The sequence below is a fragment of the Acanthochromis polyacanthus genome, chromosome 23, assembly GCF_021347895.1.
Source record: "Acanthochromis polyacanthus isolate Apoly-LR-REF ecotype Palm Island chromosome 23, KAUST_Apoly_ChrSc, whole genome shotgun sequence".
NCBI lineage: Eukaryota > Metazoa > Chordata > Actinopteri > Pomacentridae > Acanthochromis > Acanthochromis polyacanthus.
The window spans coordinates 19,575,150-19,591,307 of NC_067135.1; the positions used below are offsets into that span (position 1 = coordinate 19,575,150).

General features: G+C 39.3%; 1 protein-coding gene across 1 annotated transcript; it reads right to left on the reverse strand.

Moving 5' to 3' along the window:
• Positions 1 to 3,368: 3,368 nt before the first annotated feature.
• Positions 3,369 to 15,454, reverse strand: sstr1b (somatostatin receptor 1b). Its single transcript, XM_022210025.2, has 2 exons — positions 14,851 to 15,454; positions 3,369 to 7,406 (listed from the first exon to the last, which is right to left on the reverse strand). Exon 2 carries the CDS (start codon positions 6,462 to 6,464, stop codon positions 5,355 to 5,357), a length of 1,110 nt encoding a protein of 369 aa, XP_022065717.1. The 5' UTR covers positions 6,465 to 7,406; positions 14,851 to 15,454; the 3' UTR covers positions 3,369 to 5,354.
• Positions 15,455 to 16,158: the final 704 nt, after the last annotated feature.

The following is a 16,158-nucleotide window of genomic DNA, read 5'->3' on the forward strand; positions in this document are numbered from 1 at the left end:
CACGATTTATCATATAGGTGGCTTGCCAGTTATGTTTCGAATCACAAACAGTTTGTTTATGTTAATACCCTTCAATCTTGTATATTTATTTAGAAATATATTCATTTATCATATTTGCTCCCAGAATCTTTTATGTATTTTTTAACAATCAACTCTCAGATTCATTTGCACAATACAAGATATGCCATTAAACTTCATACTCCCTTTTGCCGTACTTCACAATGTCAGTTTTCTTTTACTTACAGAGGTTCATTAATTTGGAATTCATATTATCATTTAACAAAAACATCTACATCTCTGACCATTTTTAAATTAAGACTTAAGTCATATTTAATACATCAAGATCCCAAAGCTTCTTTCTATTTCCTTTCATAATTAATTCAGTTGCTTTTTTTTGATTGTTGTTAAGTTATTTGAGTTTATTTCATTTTATTAAATTTTATTTCTTTTTCTTCCTTATATTTGTATTATTAATTAATAATGGGGAAGTATCTTGGATAAGCCCACTTTGGGTTTTTTTTCACCTCTCCAGCACTTTCTTGCATTTTTTTTTCAATGCCAATGTAACTGTTTTTAATTTATGGTGCAAATAAATAAATCAAAATAAAATAAAATCAAACAGTCAGGTTCAGACTAACTCAGCAACTACAGTTATATTAAAATGTTTTGAGAGTGCTACAAACATGAAAGCTAGTCTGCCCACCCATCTTGATCCACATCAATTTGCATAACGCTCCAACAGGTCCACAACAGAGGCCATCACCATCACCATCACCATGCACAATGCACTGTGTCACCATGAACAGCAGGGAGTTATGCTAGGATGCTATTTATTGACTATAGTTCTGCGTTTAACACAGTCATCCCAGATATACTGATCAACAAACTGCTTCACCTTTTCCTCTCCCCATCCAGCTGTTACTGTTTTTAACAAAACATCCTCAGACAGTCAGACATGGACCTCACCTCTCCTCCACAGTAATATTCAAAACTAGCATACCGCAGAGATGTGTGTTAAGTCCAGTGTTCTACTCCCTCTATAGCTTTGACTGCATACCGGCTCACTCCTCCAACTCTATCATAAAATTTGCAGATGACACAACAGTGGTTGGCCTCTTCACAGAGGAGAGTGAGACAGCATATAGGGACGACATCTGTCGACTGTCAGAGTGGTGCACACTGAACAACCTCACACTGTACACTCACACTGTACACCACTAAGACGAAAGAGCTGATGCTGGACTTTCAAAAGAAATGGAACACCAAACTGTCCCCTATCCACAGAAATGGGGAATGTGCGGGAAGAGTGCCCACTTTCAAATTCCTTGGCATTCAAATATCTGATGACCTCTCCTGGAGAACTAATACCACTGCAATCGTTAAAAGGCTCGTCAGAGACTACACTTCCTGAGACTTCTCAGGAAAAAAAACACATTGAGAGGAGGTTGCTGGCAGCCTTCTACTGTGCAGCCATTGAGAGCATTCTCACATATGGCAGAGCTGCTGCTGTCTGGCAGACAGAACAGAGTAGCCAGGTACAGGATCACCAGGCTAAGAGACAGTTTTTTCTCACAGCCATTAGCACTTTAAATAGCAATACACACTAGAAAGACCCCTTTAACTAACCATATCCACAACTACCTTTTTTTTAAACTGGGAAAATCCAAAGCCACACGACCGTTCAAAAGTTTGGGGTCACCCAGACAATTTCATGTTTTCCATGAAAACTCACACTTTTATTCATGTGCAAGCATAATTGCACAAGGATTTTCTAATCATTAGTTAGCCTTTCAACACCATTAGCTAACACAATGTAGCATTAGAACACAGGAGTGATGGTTGCTGGAAATGTTCCTCTGTACCTCTATGGAGATATTCCATTAAAAATCAGTTGTTTCCAGCTAGAATAGTCATTTACCACATTAACAATGACTAGACTGTAATTCTCATTAATTTAATGTTATCTTCATTGAAAAAAATGCTTTTCTTTCAAAAATAAGGGCATTGCTAAGTGACCCCAAACTTTTAAACGGTAGTGTATATATTACTGTACATTATCCACTTCTCTCTGTGTTTACCTGTTTTAACAGAGCATATCATATCCATGTCATCATTCTCAACCATGTATTGATTTATTTAGACTGACATATTCTTCATGCTGCAGCCAGGTTTCAGTCAGACACATTAAGTCAATATGATGGTCTGTTATCAGATCATTAACTAAAAGAGCTTTAGATGACAGAGATCTCATATTTAATTATCCACATTTAATTGTCCTCTTTTTTGGTTTTGATGAAGTTGTATTAATTTGAATGAGGCTGTTATGAACAACTTACAGAATCTGGGTGGTCGGGGGTCACACACTGTCTCTATAGGATAGTGGGAGGTTGACAGCATAGAGGTGTATAAGACTGCAACCCAGTAATGTAAAGAAAATGTAATTCAGCTTTACATAATTTAATGAAAATTTGTTTTATAAAACATAATCCACATGCCTCTGCAATCAAAATGTGTGGGCAAAAAGCGGGCAATGTAACTGTAGTCAAGGTGCAATTTGATCAGTGTGGTTTGACTGTATGTAATTGAGAGGAGACATGGTCAGAAGATGGTCCTGTTGAATGACAGCTGTTGCTTCAGCTAGAGGAAATGTAAGCCTTCACTCTCCAGATGATGATGACACTTCCAGAGGTAATTGATTGGTGCTGGTGTGACTTTGTAATGTCATTGATGTGATGTGCAGTATTCAGCCTCAGTCCTTCAGACTTTATTCACAATCTTCCCCACTTATCAAACCCCTAAAGTAGTAGATATAGATGATTGCGAAATTAAGTATGTGCTCTCTTATAGGTCACATGCTGGAACGAAGTTTCAACTTCAGATTGAGTGTTGGTTTGAAGACTATGAATAACTAGGCAAATTGGTACAACTAATGTGGTAAATTAACCAGTTAAATTGTTCTTATGGTATGTGTAGTGGGCTCCATCAAAGCTTTGGAGAACAAAATTAAGGCATACTGTTCACTGGTTGTACTGGTTGTACTTCAACAGCCTAATTTAGCAAAACACTGGTTTAGTATTTATCGTTGATTCTGAACTTGGAGCTTCTTAAATCTCATTAATTTTAAAAAGAAACCAGAATCTAAGAGACTAGTTAGTCCATAAGAGCTTCAATCAAAATAAGCCCAAAGTACAGACAGTTCTTTACTTGCATAGCTGCTTAACATCATTAGAAGCCTGCCATATGCCAGTAGAAAGCCTGTGCTACTAGTGACTGTCATAGAGCCAGCAGATTCCTTGTCTTTTCTGCTGAATGGTTTATGGCAAAGTGAGTTATCTCTTTGCTGTGCACTGTAGAGATGACATTTCAACTTTCATGGCAATGAAAAGTCTTTAATTTACCTAGGAGAGATCGACATATTCATACAATACCATTCTTTTTTTTTTTAAACTAATTTCATGCCCTACCAGTCAAACGTTTGGATACACCTTCTCATTCAATACTTTTTATTGAGTCATATTATTTTCTACATTGTAGATTAATACTGAAGATTATCATTCTTTTTGTTTACAACACAATTCCATATGTATTCTTTTATAGTTTTGATGTCTTCAGTATTAATGTAAAATATAGAAAATAATTAAATAAAAGCCATTGAATGAGAAGATGTGTCCAAACTTTAGACGAGTATTGTACACAAATACTATATCAAATACGTATTCTTAGAATAATATCAATTCCAGTTGTTTTTGTATTTTTTTTCTCTTTTGACACTGACACTATACTTATACCCTCTTGTGTAATTTTTCCACAATAAATTACTTTAGAATATGAAATGCACCTACATATATGCTGTTTATCTTTGACACTGGTAAAGGCACTCCAAGCTCAATAGGGTGTTTTTTTCTAATGAAACTTTACAACAGAATGCAACTAACAAAGTGACAAAACAAGTAAAAAAAATAACTTGTGAACATTTGTAATTTGGAAACATGAACTCATCATACACATTTTTTTTAACCATTTCTGTCATGTTGAACACCTAAAGCAGAACAACTCTGTCTCATAATGCAAAACGTCCAATTCTAAGAGACCCACCAACATATAATGAACAACCACAGATACAACAAATACAAAACTGACACAAAAACAATTAAACATCATTTCAAAGTCTTAAGAAAATGACAAACATTAATATAGTATTCTTTCTATTGTCTATATGATATCCAGGGTCAATATACATTGTTTAAGACCCCACATAACAGTTTTTTTTAATTCCTGAAATGCAAAAGTAGCATATCAACAAACTATGAAATTTTAACTTAAATTTATGTATAGTTTGTACAAATCTGCAGAATAACTGTATATAAAATAAATTAGATCAATTAGGTTTAAGTTTAAACATTTAAATATACTACAATCATTTATGTAATGTGTTGGAGGCATACAATAAAAATCTTCTGTGCAACAGAAATTGAAGCTTTTGGTTGGTCTGATCTAAACCACAGTTACAGTTATGAACATTGGCAATCATCTCGGTTTGCAAGGACATGTATGATAAATAATGCTGAAATTTGAAGGCTACATTTCCCTACTTTTTAAATTCAACACAGAAATGTGTTTGGAAACAGATCTAAATTATCTTGGGGTTTCACAATAACACAATGAGAGACAAAAATTGGAAACAGAAGTACTTAACAAGAACTGCAACTTAAAGTAGTAATAATATCTCAATCTAAATTTAAACTCTTGAAACACATCTGTGAACTGTAGAAAATATGGATTATGGGGTTGCCCCTGGACACTATTTTGTAGAATATCAAGTAATAAATGAACACGGCATCCCACATTTGTGATTATCTCACTGATTCCTCAGTGTGTTTCAAAATCAAAATGTTAATACAATTACATTTCTCATTTTTTGTTTGAATTCACACTAGGTTTTGAAGCCTGGTGAGGTCCTTACAAGCTATATACATATATCATTTTTCTTCAAATATGGCAGCAAACAGGACGAACTGCTGCAAATCTCCATTTGTTACTAAACCATTAGTTTTCCTCAGGGTTCATCTGCTGTGTGGCCTGGGATTTTAAGGTCCAAAATCTTTTATGACATCTGATATCAAGGGTTTACACATTCTTATGTCAGTCTATTGATGGCACACTTGTGTACTCCAGGGCATATCACATGGAATGATAATCTAATCAAGATCTCATAGCTGAGTTTTTTTTTTTATCACGTGTGTCAATTAAAAATAAATAGGTTCATTATTAGCTTACTCTGTGCAACTCCAAGGCTGTGAAATTGTTCTTTAGGATGGCAGTTTCTCCTTTATATTCCAGTTTCTGATTGAATGTTACACTGTGGTTGTGCGGGAGGTATATGTCCCATTGCGGAACACCATATCAGAAGCCATACAGTCTTTTGGAAAATCCAGAGGATTACATGTTGCTTGTCTCTTCAAAGCTACAGCACAGTAATCCACCTGCTCTGCATCCAGTCCAGACTCCAGCCACCGAAAACACACAATTCGCTGGAATGAACGTCGGAAATTGTCTGACACAAAGCCGTACAGAATAGGATTGGCACCACTGTTGGCATAGCTTAGGATGACGAAAAGCTGAGTGACCATGGGATCTGGGGGCCGGTGGAAAACACTGACCAGCTGGACAATGTAGAAAGGCATCCAACAAACAACAAATACTGCCACGACCAGCAGCACCATACGGGTGATCTTCTTCTCGGAGCGCCTTCGTTGAAGCCACCCAGCTTTTAGCCCCACTGCTCGCATTCTGGCCACCATAAGACAGTAGCATAAGCAGATGGCTCCAACTGGCAGTAGGAACCCCAGCAGAAAGGTGTAGACCACAAATGCTTCTGACCACACCGCTTCAGGCCACAAGAAGTTGCAGTCCATCCCACCGTCCTGCGCAGGGACGGTGTCTGCAAAGATAATGATGGGCAAGATGACGATGAGCGAAAGCCCCCAGACACACACATTGACTACTTTGGCCACAGTGGGTCTGCGGTAGCGGGCAGCCTTGATTGGGTGGACCACTGCTACGTAACGGTCAATACTCAGCACAGTTAAGCAGAAGATAGACGTAAACATATTGATACCATCCACGCTTAGCACCAGTCTACACATCAGTGATCCAAAGGGCCAATGGCGAACAGCTGCTGAAGTGGCTAGAAAAGGGACACTCAACATGAACAACTCATCGGCAATAGCTAAGTTGAGGATGTAAATGTTTGTGGCTGTTTTCATTTTGGCATATTTCAGAATAACATAGATGACCATGGCATTGCCAGTAAGACCTACACAGCAGACCAGAGCATATATGGACGGGATGATGATTTTACTGGCATCAGGCTCTTGGTAGTAGTCTTCCTCATAGTCCATGCTTGTGTTATAGGGTAGCCCTATTGGATAGGATCCATAGTCCTGGCTCCCATTAAAATCCATTGTCTCTTTTGGTGAGTATTTGACACCAACTTTAAGGTTCAGTGGTGCAAACAGAACGATAGAGAGCCAAACAACAAAACTTTGATCAATACTAAGTTGTGCGATATGGAAAAGGATTTTTTTTTAACTAACAATGCAGTGTCCTTGTTATTTTGAAGAAATCTGTTTAGCAACCTTTAATGACCATTTTCCATGAGCCCAACTGTTTCAGGTGACTACATTTATGAAAACACACTGGGAATACAAAATGACCGTGAGTTTGCTAAAAATGTTCACGTGCGCCAACATTCCTGAATGACTTCATGTGTGCTTTATTTCTTTGAATGCTAACTATGACATCATGACAAAAAAATCTGATAGTGATATTCTCACAGGGAGTGCTGCAGTGGTATACATTTTACCATTCATTTATCCACGAAAGACCACATGTTTTGTATACATGTAGATATATATATATGTGTTCTTATTTGTGTTCGTAAATACCATCATCCAAAAAAGTAGAAAATATCTATTGTTCCCTCCTCTCACAGTCCAGATCTCTGTGATTTTCCTGCATCTCTTGTGTTTTTGCTTGTCAGCAATTTTTCTTATTGTGAAGTCCAGACAACCTTGGTCATTCTTTTGCATTTAGCAACAGAAATTCTGTTTTCATGCATGCATAGGCATACTTCCTTGCGTCCATTTGTTGTAGACTATGGTACTTACAGTTGATATGATCAAAAGCAAGGCAGGTCAATTTGGAAACAAAGAACATTCAAAATACTCCGTCAGTCCTGGCAGATCAAATTATGTTGAGTTTTCACTTATAGATGGTGGTAACTGGCTCCTGGGCTCGTGTTGTCAGGTTGATAGAGTCTCACAGTCGTTGCAGAGTGCAGCAAAACCATAATGTTCATGCAGAAGGTTCTCCTCAGGATACATTATGCTCCCATTTTCTGTGCCCTATATTATGAAAGATGTGAGAAAATAAAAAAAATGTCATTTAGTTTGCCTCTGACAGACACCATGCACAACATCAAAATACAAGTGAATCATAAGAAGATCTGACACTGTATTAGTATTTCTGGTAGACCAGTGCATGTACCAAGAATTAATATCCCTGAAGATATTCTTTTTAATTATCTGGAGCTTTGCAGTAATACTCTATATACAAATTACATACCATCCACAAGTTACAAAACACACCATGTGGTCTATGCCTTCCTTTTGAATGTGAAGCAGAACGATCTAAAGCGCTGATGGTCTATACATGTCTGTTGCCATCTGCTTATCTTGCTGATCAAGTCTAAAAGCTGGCTTTCTTGCTGTTGTAATTTCTATATGTATCATTTCACAAGTTCAAAATTCTACTCTGTCATAATCATATATGGACTGTCTACACCAATACTAATTACAAATAGACCGTGAGTACTAACTGAGAGGAACAGTGGAGGTGCGGTAAATGCCCCTGGATATCTATCTCTTCTTTAAGTGGCTGAATTCCTCCTAGTGTGTTTCTAATGTGTCATTGTGCACAGATAGGGCTAGGCGGATGTCTCTGTTTCCTGCTGTTCCTGTTTCCTAGCCCTAACTTGTAGCTTTATCAGGCTTTATTTCAGTGGTCATGGTTTGCGGCAGTATACCTTTTTAAAGAAATGCAATGATCTGACTTTTCAGAGTCTTCAATCTAGATGTTTAAATGTCTAAATGCATGCTATCTCCATCAGGAGGATTAAAGCTCATAGTCTTCTTCACCATTCCATCATCTAAGCTTACACCCTCCTCTATTTGGTTGCAGAATATTTCAAAATTAAATCAATATGGATTTAAAACTGATGAAAACTGCTATTCTTCTAATCGAGTGTGTCCCAACAATGACATTTTAGACAGAAGAAAACATTTGCAGTTATGCAATTTTCGATTGTAGAGAGAGCACTGAGGACATTTTTCACTGATGCATAACGATTATCAGGAATTTATGGAGAAAACAATTGCTGTGTTTGTCTGCTAAGTGACCATCCAGCTTATTGCTGTTTTAAGCAGCTCACTTCACATGGTTTACAGATTGTAGAAGTTCTCATTTTGTCTGTGGTGCACAAAAGAATATGCTAATACAAGAGGAGAATGATTGCTGACAAACAGAGACAGGTTCTTGCCAGCGGAACATTTATGACATATTTTATTCCACTTTCCCAGTTCTAACTGGAAAAAATGGCAGGCTTGGCCAAATTGTTAGTTCATAAAATGTAAGAAGTATCCATCAAAATATAAGAGTGATTGCAAAAATATTTGACATCAGCAACTTGTTAAGCATTCTTCTTGACTACGTTCAACATTTCAAAATGATGTTGGCCTGAGAAAAGCCCACTATGTTGTCTCAGATGTAGAGCTTTATGCAGTTATGTGAATATTTGATGTGTTTACTCTCGATTTAAGTAATGGGCTCAACACTCGGGAGGCGACAACAGTCGCGCTCAATTCATTTTCTATGGCTGTTGTGCGACGAGACGAACATCGCTTTACCCTCTCCCTACAACGCGACAGCGACATTCATGCATGTGAAATTCCGCGCGCGTTCACGTAAATGTGCACCCACTGGCTTGCGACGTGATACAAGAAAGTATGAAAAATGTTCAACTTTTGTGGCTGTCGCCTGGAGCTTCAACCAATCAGCGAGGGTTTCCCTCATTGACCTATGAGCTTACAGCATGTTATGGTCCGCTCCGGTTTTCAACCATTGTTTTCAGCTAAAGTAGGCCTGGAATTTTTCTGGATCTTTTATGAGATCTGGCATCAAATGGTGGTATTCTCCATGCTCTTTCCTAGTTTGCAATATGGCATGGACCCAGGGTTGTTTCTTTCTTTTATAAGCCAATGTCCATAGTAAAATTTCGGCTAAATCAAGCAATATCTTCTGGCTCATCATCTTTATGCTTTTCTGTCATGAAACTCTTTGAAAACGTAAAAAAAATCCCTCCAATTTCACAGCCAATCAGAAGTGAGGGAGACAAGTGATCTGTGCTTTTGCACAGCGCGCCGTGTGTTGCCTAACCGGCCACATCCACCTTTTCTTCCCTTGTGCCAGCGTTAATAACGGCTGGCGGTCATCTTTTCAGTGTTAAATTAATGCTGCTTGATTCTAATCTCATAAATATGTCAGAGAGACAGGCTACGGGAAAAATGATCATTTTCCTGTGCCTTACGGTACATTCATACACAACTAAGGCTGCTGCTGTTAGTATTTCTGTGTAGTCCTCACACAACACACAACACATTTTATGGTAGTATTGCAAAGAAAATGGATCACAAATGCTAAGATATCCATTAGATGAACAAATAAAGCCTTGAAGTCTTTGAGGCTTTGTTCCATTAGGGAAGAAGCACTCAGGATGAAAACAGTCCTTTTCCTACAAGCCAATTTAAAGATAGCTGGGGATTATCAAGAGTACAAATGTGGATTAATGTGCCTCCAAAAAATCCCCAGCCATTAACTCCTGTTTGAATAATGATGTAATTATTTTTTTTAAACATTACTAGATCTCTCTCTCTCTCTGCATATTTGAGGTGTTTTTAAAGATTTGTAGGAGTACCACAGAAGGGAAGCCAGAAACTACTGTGAGACTGACCAACATGTTGTTGCTTGAAGTCTATTAATGGGATGAGAAAAATCTTGAATAACACCAACTGTACCCTTTATGTAATGTTTTACTTATATAGACCGCAACGTGGGTCAGTTGCTAGGAGGCATCTGTGGTATTTTGTATGTCACATTGCCAACTGTATCACGACTTTAAAATTTAACAGTTTTAGGAGGCAAGCAATATTTTAAATTGAAGTGCTTGACTAATATAGTTTTATTAAATATCTTCATTTGTAAAAGTATCATTGCTCTGGTGATGCTCACAATCTGTGAGAAAAGAGCAGGTGATCAGCAGATTAGTCATAATTTGAATGCAACATTGTCCAAGATTATCTGTCATCCCTCTCTGTCTTTCCTGCTCCATCTTCTACACTAGTTTGTTTTTTTAAATAATTATGTTAATCAACAATTCAAAAGTGATGGCTGATTTTGATTATTTAATTTTCAATAAATTTTTATTTATTGTTACTTTTGTGAGTTTCAAGTGATTTCAGTGAGAATTGTGGGTTTTTCCTTCTTTAACTGAGGGGTACCAACAATTTTGTCCACATGTGTAAGTGACCTGACGACCCATATTATTTTTCTAAGGAAGGGGGCATTAAGAGTGTTTACAACTGGCACATCAAATGAGCTAGGATAATGCAATGTGACAGCAGGAAACAAAACACTGAAGTTAAATAAATAAAATCAAATAAGTACACATCACTACCAGTATATACTATCACCACCTTGCGAGCTCCACATTAGGCAGTGAAAACCTCCCAACGGTATGAATAGGCTCTCGGCTTCCTGCATTGTCCTCACCACAGGTTCTGACAAGCCTAAGGCAAGGAGCCTGTCCCTCTCAGGGACCAGGCCACCAATCTGAGTCCTGCATGGAAGAGGTGGAACAGGGTCCTGCCGGCCTGAGACAACAGGTCCCTTCGAAATGGGAACTCCTATGGTGTTCCCTCCAAGAGAGGTGGAATCGCCAAGAACCACAGCATTTGGGGCCAATGGAGAGTCACCAAAAGCAGCCTTACTCCATCCACTTGGATCCTTTAAAGAAGGGGTGGGAAAAGGGTAAAAGGGGGAAAGGCATAGAGCAGATCCTGGGGTCACTGGTGCACCAGGGCATCCCATTCCAGAGATGGATTGTCACTCCTGAGGGAAAAGAAGAGTCAACAATGTGTGGACTCTCTCAAAGTGAACAAGTTGACTACTGCCCTGCTATAGTGACGCTAAATCTCATCGACTACCTGAGGATAAAGTTGCCACCCTCCCGGATATGGATCCCCTCTCCACTTCATGTCTGCTGCTCTGTTAAATGGTTCTAGCAAATGTCCAGCTCTGAGTGAGCAAAAGAGGGGATGAACCCATTGCCACATTTTGGTTGGCAGCTTGCAAAGAATGGGGGAACCTAGGCGTCCCTGTTTGTTGATGTACGCTGCAGTCATATGCTGATCTCTCAACCTCGACAGGAATTGCTGTAGTGCGAGGAGAACAGTTCCAGAACTAGCCAATTGGGTCTGCATAGCCATAGACCTGTGCAGCTTTATAACCAGGCCATCCATAACCATAGACATACCTTAAATACAGCTAGAGGGGGAAACAAGAGGCGCAAGACCTGGATCCACAGGGGGGAGTGACCCACTGGCAATTTGCTACCTGTCTTGCATGTTAGACAACCTTCGACATGATTGACACAAATCTGTGTGCAACTGCTGGTGCACTGAATTGTTTGCAAATCAGGTCCTTAAAATCAGGCAGAAAGGACACCCACGCTGGTGTGGTGGGTGCCTCCCCATACTCTTCAAATTGGGAGGAAGGCGCCCCAAGGTTCTTAGGGAGAGTGACACCCAGAGTCCTGCTTGCCTTGCTAATCAACTCATCAAAGCAGCAGGCTCCCTCACCTTTAGAGGTGGTGCCTGCCATTTGCTACCCGTAGGAGAAGTTGCATTCTTCCAACGAGAAGACATTGTCCACATCTATGTTCTCGCCCTCCTCCGACTCTGGAGTTGGGGGAGAGAGGGGCCCAGTATGAGGATGGACTCCGCCGGGATTCCACCGAACAGGGTTCCTCATTAATCCACGAGCAATACACCTTTCAGAATCACAGTCATGCTTTTGAGGAATGCCTGCTTGACTGAGCTGAACTTTCTTCCCGCTGTTAGCTGACTTGAGAGTCAGCACAGGGTCTGACTAAGCGCACTAGCTGCACCACAGCAATATGTCGGTATAGGGATCACAGCCACAGGAGACGCAGTAAAAAAGGACAATACCCACTTTTGAAATCAGATAAGGGAAACAGTAATCCAGGGAGGCTGCCCGTGGACAGACGCCCAGGCCACAACAAGTAAGCGCATATATGCTGACACACATACATACAGAACATTTTGGAAGTAGCACAGATTGTCACATCGCACCCTGATGTAGTTACTGAAGGCATCAAAACTATGAATGCATATGGAATTATGTTGTAAACAAAAAACGTGTGATACAAGTCAAAATATGTTTTATATTTTAGATTCCTCAAAATAGCCCCCCCTTTGCTTTGATCACTGCATTGCACACTCTTGGCATTGTCTTCTCGAGACAATGCCAAGAGTGAGGTAGTCATCATGAGGTAGTCGCCTGAAATGGTTTCCACTTCACAGGTGTGCCCTGTCAAGGATAATTTGTGGAATTTCTTGCCTTCTTAATGGAGTTGGGACCCTCAGTTGTGTTGTGCAGAAGTCAGATTGTTACACAGTTGACAGCCCTGTTTTATGAATGTTAGAATCAATATTATGGCAAGAACCAATCATCTAAGTAAAGAGAAAAGACAGTATATCATTACTTTAAAAACTGAAGGTCAGTCAGTCCATAAAATTGCAAAAATTTTGAATGTATCCCAAATTGCAGTCACAAAAACCATCAAGTGCTACAACGAAATTGGCTCACATGTGGGCCATCCAAGCACAGGAAGACCAAGAGTCACCTCTGCTGTTGAGGATAAGTTCATCCGAGTCACCAGCCTCAGAAAAAGCAAGTTAACAGCACCTCAGATTAGAGTCCAGATAAATGCCACACAGAGTTCTTGTAGCAGACACATCTCTACATCAACTGTTCAGAGGAGACGCAAATCAGGCCTTTATGGTCAAATAGCTGCTAAGAAGCCATTACTAAGGAAAGACAAGGAAACACAAGGAATGGACATTAGACCAGTGGAAATTTGTGATTTGGTCTGATGAATTCAAATTTGAGATATTTGGTTCCACCCGCCTAGTCTTTGTGTGACACAGAAAAGGTGAACGAATGGTCTTTACATATGGGGTTCCCACAATGAAGCATGGAGAAGGAGGTGTGATGGTGTGGGGGCAGGGGGTCTTTGCTAATGATGCTTAAGGCAATTCATTCAACTTTAAAGCCACACTAAACCAGCATGGCTACCACAGCATCCTGCAGTGACATGCCATCCCATCCTTGGACAATCATTTATTTTTCAACAGGACAATGACCCCAAACACACCTCCAGGTTGTGTAAGGACTCTTGACCAAGAAGGAGAGTGATGGAGTGCTGCACCAGATAACCTGGCCTCACAGTCACCTTTCCTACACCCAGTTGAGATGATTTGGGATGAGATGGACCACAGAGTGAAGCAAAAGGGCCAACAAGTGCTCAGCATTTCTGGGAACTCCTTCAAGACTGTTGGAAAACCATTTCAGGTGACTACCTCAAGAAGCTCACTGACAGAATGCCAAGAGTGTGCAAAGCAGGAATCAAAGCATAGTGTCTATCTTGAGGAATCTAAAATATAAAAAATGTTTTGACTTATTTCACATTTTTTGTTTGATGCCTTCAGAGAAATTGTCCAATGTAAATAGTCATAAAAATAAAGAAAAAAGATTAAATCAGAAGGTGTGTTCAGATTTTTGACGAGTAGTGCAGGTAACCTGTGGGGCATGAGTAAAGAAGCATCCACATACCCTGATGAGCAGGAGGGTCATTTCTCATACATATGAAATATGTAACTGGGTGAACAGATGCTCTTGAGGGAGAGAACATCTACGCTGTATGGAATTCAAATCAGAAAATCTTTTAATCAGCATTTTTATTTGCAATATTCTACAAAAAAATTAATGGAATGATGCACCATGCACTGTAGAGATACATATACTGCAATACATGTATTTTTAAAACATATTATAGACTTATATTATTTAGGAACCTAAGCACAATTTTTAGTGAGGTTAGAGCAATAGTGCAGAGGTGTGCATTGCATTTCAGTGTTTTTTTCAGTGTATATCATTGTCATGGAAACGCCTGTTACATATTCTTTCACAATTTCATTTGCAAGATTGATTTCAATGTGTATTAATCTGTATATCTTATATATATATTATATTTATCCATATATCTGACAGAAATGGCTATTTGTTTTAATTCATAAACACCTGCAATTACAAAGACGCAATAGACTGTAGTGAATTGTCAGTAATGAAAGGACAGTGTGACTATTGACTAAATAGAAGATGAAGGTCAGACAAACTTGAGACATTTTTTGAAAACCCTTTAGTACCAGTCTTTCTTCATTTTACATCTGAGTTTTCGGCTGGTGCGTGCAGCAAAAATGACATTCCTCCGACGAATTACCACTGTGTATTCCCTTCAAATGCTGTCATTAAGAAAATGTTTAGTTTAGAGCAGGATCTGTTCACAAACACATTACAGCTCTGTTTATGCTGCCCTTTACTGCATCTGATGATTAACTTTAATTTTTGTGGGTGTATGCATTGAGAACTTACCGTCTGTCTGTAGCTGCAGAAATGGTCCTCTCCTCCCATTCCAATCACAGTGATGATGAAGGTGGGCTGAAGATGCGATCTTCTCTCTCTGCCGGTCTTCTGGAGTGTGACAATCTTGTATTTTCTGTCTCCTCTTGCTCATCAGCAGCTGTGAAGCATCAGATGCTGTCTGTCAGCATCCTCTGATGTCTGAGCTGCTGAAAGCTGTTCCTCTGCACTGCCTCTCCACACGCTCTCTGCTCCCATTCTCGCTCTGTATGTGCAGTTAGACACTTGTTTCCATAGCACAGATCTCTCTCTCTCTCTCTCACTCTCTCACTCTCTCACTCTCACACACACACACACACACACACACACACACACACACACACAATAGAGAGGGAGAGACTGTCTCCTGCTCGCTCACCCCCCTCTCTCCAGTGTTTCAAGTCTCGTCTCTTCCTCTGCCTGCTACATTTTGCTACCTCAGGAAGAGATGCAGCACAGGTTATTCCATGAAAAGGTGAGGTAAGAAGGACACTCTAAAAGTGTAATGGGCATAAAATGGAACATTGCTTTGCAAATAAAGGAAAACACTGAGATTGAAGATAAATAAGAATGCAGTTTTGATGTGCAGAACAAGATTGCACAGACAAGATGTTGGAATTAGCTTCATGGAAATGTATAGGTGGAAACATTAAGTAGAAAAGAAGACAGAAAAAGAACAGAATTCAAACATTTGCCACATTGCTGCAAGACAAGTAAAATCACAGGGAAAGATGTGCACATTTCAGTCGGAATCCTGTCACTGTGATTGGGCAGGAAGTCAAAATCTGACATTAAAACTCTCTGGTGTGTTAAGTATGAAAGCAAAAATAAATCAATTTGAATTTTCTAAACTTTATAATATTGTATGAGAAGATAAGCATTTGCCCCCCTACAGATGTCTTCTATTTTTGCATATTTGTTACACTTGAATGTTTCAGATCATCAAACTAATTTTAAAGTAAGACAAAGATAACACTGAATGCAGGTATAAAATCATGAATTTATTTACTGATGTAAAGATGCTGTCCAGCCCCATTTGTGTGAAAAGACAAATCCGCAAAACGATATCTGTAGGTGGCAAGTACTTTTTTTACAGCTCTAAATATACATACATTACTGAATCACTGCTGTTAAGATGTGTCTATAAGCAAGTGTGTGCATAATGTGCTGCACTTTTTAGGTGTTAGGGGCTTTGGTGATGGGAGCTCTGGTGTCATGGACACCGGCTGACGCAGATGGAGGTGACGCCAAAGGGATGCATTTTACAACAGAAGCACACAG

Excerpts from the sequence above, each read along its gene's own strand:
- sstr1b (XM_022210025.2), bottom strand. The coding sequence starts at position 6,464 with ATGGATTTTAATGGGAGCCAGGACTATGGATCCTATCCAATAGGGCTA.